The following is a 9854-nucleotide window of genomic DNA, read 5'->3' as shown; positions in this document are numbered from 1 at the left end:
TTATTGCCAAAGACATGAGACTGGAAGGCGAACAACTAATCCGCAGCCTGGGTCTCAGTTGGAGCAAGATACAACAAATATGGAGTGATAACAGACGATTGCTGGAATGCGTAATAGAAATGCTTACAGAATGGAGAAAACAACAGGACTATGAGACAAATCAAGTTGAGAAGATGTGTATAAGAGACAGATAGTAATACATGGGCCTTAACGAAAGATGATGAACTAAAGCTAAACACTTTCCATCGTAAGCAACTCCGAAAGATTATTGGACTGAAATATCCACATAGAATATCAAATAAACACCTTTATGATAGATGTACGGCGAGACCCGTGTCACTAGAAATTTTAGAATCGAGATGGCGATTATTTGGCCACATCCTGAGACAAAACAGAAACAATCCTACAAACCTGGCAATCGACTTCTACTTCACCGAGACCAATAACAGAAAATTCAGGGGACGTCCAAGGACTACAATAATCACAACTCTCCATAACGACCTATAGTAAGATCCAGTCTACCAATACTCAATATCCTGCTCAACTAAAAATTTAAAATGATATGGAGAAATTAAAATTACTGGCACAAAACAGACACATTTGGAAAGGGCTCATCGAGGAACTAAGTAAAGCGGCCGAAGCGGAACTGTCATCGGACTTTTCGGTGATACGGCGATGATGAGGATGGTGATGAGGCAAACTACAGAGGATGTTCAAGAAAAAGAAACCAGCGACAGGAATCCCATTCTTACCAGGTATTGATACACTGCTCTAATATTAAAATTCCATTTTAATATTTTTCTGAAATATTTCTTGAAGGTTTGCATAACAAGTAAAAATTTCAAAAAATTGAACTTTTGGTACACTATTTGTAAAAAATATGGTTTTTCAGATTATAATATATGTACATTTATTGAATGACAAGTAAAACTCTTCATTTTAAAATTAAAGTTTCGGTACAGTATGTGTAAAATATGGTCTTTAGGAAAAAACAAAACACTGATTGGTTGTCTTGACGTTCCCTTGAGATTGCTCTGACCGTCATCAGGAAAATAAAGACCTTCAATTTGCTGCCAGCTGTAGTGATGTTAATGTTAATCAGCTTTAAAAGTTGATGCTTGAGTGTCATTTAGTGTAAAACAATATAAAAACTGTACAATTTTATCCTAATCATAACGTTGTTAGATACTCTATTTGATCTGTTATTAATTTATTGGTTACAGGTCCTTCAATGGAAACCTCAGATGTCAGCAATACCAAGGCAGGGCAACCAGGTTGGTGTTTTTGTACTCGTAAAATATAGATTGTTATTGGTAATTTTAATCCACTTTTAAAAGTCAGGGCTTGAGTGTCATTTTGTATTAAAAAAATATGAAAACTGTATAATCTGATTTGGTCCTATCAATGTTTTTGGGTATTACATTTGATCTGTTAATAATGTAATGGTTACAGATCCTTCAGTGGATACCGCACATGTCAGCATGAATGTAGAGACAGCACAACCAGGTTGATGTTGCAGGCACTGTTTCACACATTATTTTGAATAAATCTATTTTTCATTATTATTTTTATTTTACTAGGTATTATCTTATCTTTATTTCAGAATCAAATCTAGGTTATGTGGATGATAAGCACTTATATCTTATTGCCAAAGACATGAGACTGGAAGGCGAACAACTAGGCCGCAGCCTGGGTCTTAGTTGGAGCAAGATACAACAAATATGGAGTGATAACAGACGATTGCTGGACTGCATAATGGAAATGCTGACAGAATGGAGAAAACAACAGGACTATGAGACAAATCAAGTTGAGTTAATGTGCAGGGCTTTAAAAGAGCAGGCACTCACCGAGCTTGCTAACAAGGTCTTTGGCTCACAAACATCAGAGGATCAATCATCCCATGTACAAGCAAGTACAGATCATCCTTGTGGAAGATTACATCGAATGAACCAGCAACATGATGGTCAGTCACTCAGTATTGATACAGATATCATATGATAATGATAAAAATGATGATAGTGATACTGGATAATTATAATAAATTGGTTTTCGTTAAATCAGTAATAACTTGAGCAGTATCTCTCCATAGTGCATTTCACTGTTCTGTGCCTGAATACTGAATATGCATTGCCAAAACGTTTATTAACATTGATAAAGATAGCAGGAGCTATCGAAATATCCGTTGTATATATATACATATATATGTATATATATATATATGTATATATATATACGTATATATAAATACGTATTGTATAGTGCATTGTGTGCAAATTAGAAAGTATTTTCTTATCCCACCTACCTTTACATATAATGCCTGAAGTACTACTCACGACAAAAACAAACACTGTATCTGTCAGGGATAATGTGTGTGTGTGTATATATATATATATATATATATTGTAACGAATCTCCTTCGTCTGTCAGGATAATTACACCTATTTATGAGCGTCAGGGTTCGGCGTCGGTTGTACACCACCGACTTCACTAAACAGAAAGCAATCAAATAATACAGACACAATTTGAATTCACGATCCACGTGAGGCAAGTCAGTTTTTATTTCCAAAATAACTATTCTAGTACTCACCCTTCATAGGGTCGTAGTATTCGTAAAGTAAACGTGCAACCTTGATGTAACAATGGAAGATCAATAACGGGAGTCTCTTCAGCATTCATTTATCAAACTTGTTTTTGGATAGGTTTGTTTCAAATAATAGGAAATTCTTGGTATTTTTGTTCCTTTCTGTGCCTTTTAGTTGTTTAATTTACAGATCAAACTTGACAATTTTAGAAGTGTAATGACATAATTTTTGATTCAATTTTGTAGATATGTAGTAGGCACCTTTTAGAAGAAAAAGGGCATTTATTCAGAAACATATTTTCAAAATGGTTATTATGCATGACTGTATATTGTAAAAGAAATGGTACAGCTTATTAGAATAGAGGAAGGGTGTTTGCCTAATCAGTGGAAGTCCCTAGATGGGCTCTGGTTAGATAATTAGATCATTGTCATGTAATGATCATATGCTAGAGACAGAAGCCAATAAAAGAAGTCGAACTATGAGAAGTTATGACTTGATCTCCCTGTGTGTAAAGTAGACGACCACCTGTATAACTTACTTTGGAATATTATATATAGGGGTTTTTTCTAAATTATAGTAATTTATCAATTTAAGTTAAGTAAACTAGATTGTGTAAGTGATTTTAAATTTCTACTTTCGGCTCAAACTTCAGGAAGTCCCGTTTTAATTTTATGTGAACAAAATAATAGGCAAAGTTAGTTATAGGATATATATATTTTTATATGATAATTTTGATGAATTGTGTATTTTTGATATTTAGAATTTATATTTTATCGACAGCAAATACTAACACCTTACTTTTAATAGCTATTGTTTAGTCCTTGTGTAATTTTAAAGTATACAGCAATCATTTTAAATGCCTCCTTTTTTAATGTATTCATATGTTTTTATATTGTAATGCAATGAAATTCAGGCATGCCCTGTTGATTGTAAATTATATGCCAAAATAAATAATGAACAATTAGAGACCAGAGGGCATTGGAGGACACATGGTAATGAGACTCTCCACCCCTCACACTGTATGAACATTGTAGCAGTGGTAGTTTTAAGATTCATATAGCACTGCAATTTGTCTGACAGGCAGTCTTCAATGTTTGTCAAATACAAAAGAGTGAACAGTAATGCTCTGGTCAGGGGGAAATGCATCCTGATGAAAACATGGGTAATTTTTAAAATTTGTAAATACATGCTGCCACCAAAATATTGTAAAAAGAACAAAACATATGCATAATTTTTATACTGTATTTTAATATACAAACCAGTTTGGTAGAGCTGGTAGAATCCTACTCCAACTTAAGTACAGTTAAGATATACAGTGGCAGATTGAAGGAGGGGCCTAGCTGGCCCAAAGCCCCCCTTAAATCTTTTAAAAATTTTAAGAAAATGGAGAAAAAAGGAAAATTATATTCAAATTTTAAGTCAGAGGGTGCCATTTTCGATCATCGAAAGGCACCACAATCATAGATTTTCTCAAGTCAGCCCCCGGCCAATCGTGGTGAGGCGGGTGTGTACAGACCCAAAACCTGTGAAAGCCCCTTTTATTTCAAATATCTGGATCTGCCAATGATATATGTTTTGTTTTTATGTATATATCTTTTTGCTCTGCTGTTAGGGTTGTTCATTCTAAAGTTCTTGCTTGCTTTGAATACCTCTTTTCCATTTGTCGTCGTGTATTTTGTTACTTAATAATTCTTCATTTTGTATTGTCTTGAATTCTGATAAATGGAAATAAAGTTATTATTTGAATTTGAATATGAATATGAATTTGAATATCAAAACTTATTCATTACATTTTTTATGCAGTTGTACATATTCATTTGGACCAGGTGAAGGTGTTATTGTTACTGATAGTATTTATTGTTTAGTGTGTTTTTTTTCTCATCAACGAATTATGAGTTTTCTTCCAGGCCCACCCACTGGTGCCACCACTGGTATATACAGTATTCAAATTGTAGGCCGGTGTAGTATCGATTATGTTTCAGTTATTGTTCATAGTCCTGCTCATTTTATGTGAAACCAAAACAGTTTTTAAGCTCTTGTTATCTGTTTGGAAATAAAGCATTCCATTCAGTTAAATGCTGTGTTGTTGGTTTCATTACTGGTCTTTAAATTTGGGGGTGGAAGAGGTGCATGAGCGTGATTTTTTTTTAGGGGACAAGAGGGATGCGAGTTCCCCCCCCCCCCACACATCCCTGGATACGCCACTGCACTAACATCATATTTACACAAAGTTTATAAATTATCCAACCGACTTGCTTATCAAAATATGACGTCACAGTTTATAGTTTACTGTACCTTCAAATTATTTTAAATATAGAAAATTAAATTCAGATTTAGTGTGCTCTTACCAATTACCAGATGCGAGTAATTACAAGGAGAATAAAGCACCAATCAGCAAGGCTTACAGATTCAAAAAATCCTACACAAATCTGGCATTATCACCCATGGAATCCAAATAGACCACATACGCGAAACTTAGACAGCAAGCTCATTTACAAAGACGAAGTTGGGTTGAAGGAAAAAAATAAAATAAAGATCAGAAGAAGCACCTTAATATGAACATGGATAAAACACGACTCTGTTAAGCTTTGTTTCCATAAACTCGCTACAGAGCACTTTTTTCTGCACCGTGTATCTGCTGTTCCCATCGCAGTTGGAGACACCCCGATTCATTTGACCATAACTTCACATCATCCGAATATCGGCGTTCAAAATGCCATTTTTTTGAAATAAAAATTTGAAAGTTAAAAAAAGAACATCGCATCATCCAGGAAGGAGAGGGCCAGCGTAAATGATTCAGGATAGGTAGTGCGGTTTAAATATAAAACATGTTTATAAAATTTACTAGGCATAACTATATAAAACAATATCAGGGGCGGATCCACAGAATTTCTGACGGGGGACCACAATATGAAGTTCTCACCACCACGCCCACCTCAGCCCCACGATGGTTGGTGTAAATAAGTGGCAGATAATCGAACTCTCCTTTCACACCACTGCTGGATCGCCACTGAGCATGGTTGCACTCCTGTTTTCCCTTTTCCTCTTTTTAACTCAAATTTTCTCACTCTTTAGTAGTATTGTAGTTTCGAAGGTGCAAGTTTATTCACCGTTTAAAGTAAAACCATTTCATCAAGATACAGTAGACAGAGGCGGGCTAAAAACGTTCGGATTTCTGGGGATTCAAACATCAATTGGTTTTTGTTTAAAGATGGAGTAAAAAAAAATGTTCATTCAACGAAAATATCCCTACCCTTAATCATTATTATTATTATTATTATTGTTATTATTATTATTATTAATTATTATTATTATTATTTATTATTATTATTTTTATTATTTTTATCATTATTATTATCATTTTTATTATCATTATTATTATTATTATTATTATTATTATTATTATTATTATTATTATTATTATACTATGCGCTGTACGGACTATGCATTTTACGCTTGTAATCCAAATCCAAATTCCTTTTAATTTTATTGTATTTTATTTCGTAATGCTTTTTAAAATCTGTTTAGCTTGTAATCCCGAACATTTTTTTATTGAATTGCCCTACGTGGGATGAATAAATAAAATATTTTTGTATTGTACCATTGTTCATCATTTGAACACTACGGTAAAACCATTAATTGAAGCTCTTGGCCAGTTAATATCGAGAAGAAGCCCATCTGAAATTGAAGCACCTCCCTATAGTTTGCAATATTAGCCTCGAGAAGAAGCCAACCCCGAAAAGAGGCCAATAGCCTTCTCTTTTCAAAATACCATATGCCTTTCTTGATAGTACAGTACATACACTGTACATAAATTTAAAATGTATATTAAGACACGCTTGGTTTATACAGTAGTTTAGTCTGTCTCTTATACACATCTAGATGTGTATAAGAGACCACTCCATGATACAGATTGATGTTATAGTGGCCTTATTTATTGTTTTATACTACCAATTGCCAAAATTGACAGCATTTTGAAGCCCCCTTTTTACTTTGCAATAGTAGCCTCGAAAAGAAGCCCGTCCGACTGAGTTCTCAACCTCCCCCCACCCCCTTCCAAAAAAAAAAAATAAATAAATAAATAACAAGCAAAAAACAAAACAAAAACAAAGAAGCCCAGGGCTTTCGAGGTTTTATGGCGTATATATGATATAACTGCTACTATAGCTTGAAATAATGTTAACTCCACTATGTATGAGCCCTCAGTGAAGTGGTTTTAGAATGCAGTTGCTAAATTCAACCACTCTATCTAGAATCGAAAGAAAATGTGGACATTAAGGGGTGGGGGGGGGTGCTATAATGACAATGACATATTCTGTGCCTGATAAAATTCTGAAAATGCAGTTGCTAAATTCAACCACTGTATCTAGAACAAGCGCGTAACAGGGGTCTTGGGTTGGGGTGGGGGGTGGCAACGGTAATAATTTTCCTGGTTAGTAATTTATCATACCCACCCTACCCCCTTCCTCGTATAGAAAACAATACGACATAGGGCTTACCTTATTTATAATAACACGTGCACGCACGTGTGTTTGAAACTAAATATAAGCATTTTCATCATGGTTTTATTTATTACAAACATATTCTTTCACCATCAAGTACACATTCAAGCCCTTCTTTTAGGTAAAACGATCTATCTTTAATGTTCTTTCTATTTGAATTTTTTTCTATTTTAGAAGGCAAAGGAAGACAAGCACAAGTTCTCATTCTCAAAAAAAATTTTTTTTCTTTTTTTCTAGTTCAGGGCTTATGTTAGTGGCCACAAACATTTTTTTTTTAAACTGAAAGTATTTTCATTATGGCTTTATTGATTACAAACATATTCTTTCACCATCATTACACATTGAGGCCCTTCTTTTAGGTAAAACGATCTATCTTAATTTTTCTTGAGTTTGGGACTATTATATGTTTAAATAAACGCGCAAAATTGAGATTCTTAGGCACGTTCAAGCGGTGAAAAGGTCATCTTCAAGGGGTGGGGAAAGATTTTCCACAGATGGATCCCCTTGTCTCCCGGTGGTTACGCCACTGCGGAGAATATCTGGCGGCTTAGATCGAAGGAGCTATGGACACTTTTTGAAGTGGAGAAGGGGTTGCAGGGTGTTATGAGTCTGGTCATCATGATATCTTCCTTTTTATTCTTGTATTTATTTTTCTCTTTTTCTTTTTCTTTTTCCTTTCCTTTCCCTTTTCCATTCTTTCTCTTTCCCTTCCTCTCCCCTCTTTCTTTTCTCTTATTACCCAGCCAGCAGGTACGATGGCTTGGTCAGCCCGGTAAAAACCGGGGGGGGGGGGGGGGAACAGTCTTCCGCCTGTTGCGCCACAGATCTAGAATCGAAGAAAATGTGGACGTTAAGGGAGGTGCTATATGACAATGACAGATTTTGCGTCTGATAAAATTCTGGAAAAAAAAATCCATAAAATTTGGTAACACATTTAATAATTGTGCTAATCGTTCGATTTTTTGCTCAAATTCAAAAATTTGACGTCCAAACAGAACAAAACATGAGTAGATTATACATTTCTGAATACCATGTACAAACACATCTATCCTGTCATTGAAATAAAATCTGCTTCATTATAAGGGGTACTAATAAATCCACCACCCTGCTAACAGTAATACGTTATAAGAACGTTACAGTTTTGATGATAAAAACATTATTTTGTAGAATTAATTTGTACGTACTTATTCAAGCGTTTGAGAGTCACAACGTTTGAAAACATTCTTACACCGTTGTGTGAACGTTGTTTTGCGACTTACCTCCACAACTTCGCGAACGCTATAAGAACGTTTTGCATTTGCTTCCCCTTCCCCAATTCAAAGTAGGGCCTACGTACCAACTGGTCCCCTTCCCCATTCAGCAATCTTCTATAGATATAACCCCACTTTTCAAAAAGCGAGTGGAAAGAACAACAATCAAATACCATGAACATCTGTTCACCTTTGTTCTGTTCTCTTCGAACCGGTGCGCATTTTCCAACCAAAACCGGAAAAAATTAACTTTTTTTGTATTTTTTCAGCCGTATATATACCACTCAATCGGTTTCATGGGTGCTAACTGTTATTTAAACACCTTTTTTTCATTTTTCATATAGCCTTTTTAGGGAGACGGGCAGTCTTGTCCCGGGCGTTGAGAGCATGTCCCCAACAAGAGCACAGTTGGTGTGGTCGGGCATCGCGCCTTCTTCATGAACATTTTGCTAGCTAACAGTTTAATATATCGTTATTGTTATTGCAAACAATAGATCGACTTATAAATAGAATAGAAATTATTAGGAAAGTATAATTGCAAACAATTATTTTTAAAATTTTTCATTTCATTTCATTTTATTCAAGAATTAAAATCACAAATTTCTTAATACAAACAAAAACAAACAACATGTAATGATTAAGAACAATGGTAACCCAAGAAAGTATTAAGAAAACTTATTTCCATTGTGGCCCCTTAGACAATCAATTTCATCACATAAAATGAATATAAAAAATTAACAACAATAATGTCTAAATTGATTAAAATATAAAATAATTAACACTTTAAAATAAGACATTAAAAACACAACTATAACAACAACTGATGTATATGCATGGTAATGATATCTTTTAGACCTGTTTGTAATCACATTTAATTTCATACGGAATATGAAATCCTTCGTTGTAAGATATCGTTCATTTTGCTCTATAAATACCAACATATAACCATGATGAAAACAACTATTTTGATTGTAATAAAAATAATAAAAAAATACAAAATTTCTGCACCTCATTGTATTTCTAAAAATTGTTGACGAGAAACATGAAATATACTTTCATTGGCCTAAAAGTCGGGGAGAAGAATAGCAGTTATAAATACCACAACAACCAACTTACAACCACTGCAACAGTTTATACTCTTTGCCAGGGTTGCCAGATAGTCGACAGTCTTCACTGCCAAACACACGCCATCTCACGGCCAAATTCGGCCAAACTTTTTCTCGATATCGGCCAAAATTCGGCCAGATTTTAATCCGATTAGAAGACAAAAGTGGGTACATAATTAAACGAAAATCAGCGGTCATTCGTTAGAAATTTAAGAAATTCAAATGATATACACAGAACAATGTTAAACTTTCACTGTTTTTCGTATTTTAATTATCACCATAAAATACATGCCCAGCTTACATCATTATAAATAGCCTATGTTCTTTAGTTAGTTGCTGGCATGTAGGCCAATTCAGGGGCGAATCCACAGATGTCCGAAAGTGGGAGGGGCCGGGGCCGAAAAAGATAACACC

At 34.6% G+C, this 9854-nt stretch overlaps 1 protein-coding gene across 2 annotated transcripts in view; it reads left to right on the top strand.

The window, feature by feature from the left end:
• LOC117119848 overlaps positions 1-2031 on the top strand; it is a 3721-nt gene extending 1690 nt beyond the window's left edge. The window contains exons 3-5 of one of the 2 annotated variants that reach the window (XM_033264819.1): positions 696-755; positions 1224-1274; positions 1604-2031. In XM_033264819.1, the coding sequence (XP_033120710.1) occupies positions 696-755; positions 1224-1274; positions 1604-1998 (506 nt within the window). In that variant the 3' untranslated portion in view covers positions 1999-2031. Of the gene's footprint in view, positions 1-210; positions 756-1223; positions 1275-1603 lie in introns of those variants that run through there. The other variant, XM_033264820.1, reaches the window with a different exon arrangement.
• The last annotated feature ends 7823 nt before the right edge of the window (positions 2032-9854 follow it).

This window comes from Anneissia japonica, unplaced genomic scaffold (genome assembly GCF_011630105.1).
Source record: "Anneissia japonica isolate Jap-2015-1 unplaced genomic scaffold, ASM1163010v1 scaffold724_len3256291_cov202, whole genome shotgun sequence".
Classification (NCBI taxonomy): Eukaryota; Metazoa; Echinodermata; class Crinoidea; order Comatulida; family Comatulidae; genus Anneissia; species Anneissia japonica.
The sequence above is the reverse complement of the archived record's forward strand: the minus strand, read 5'-3'. Positions and strand labels throughout refer to the sequence as shown.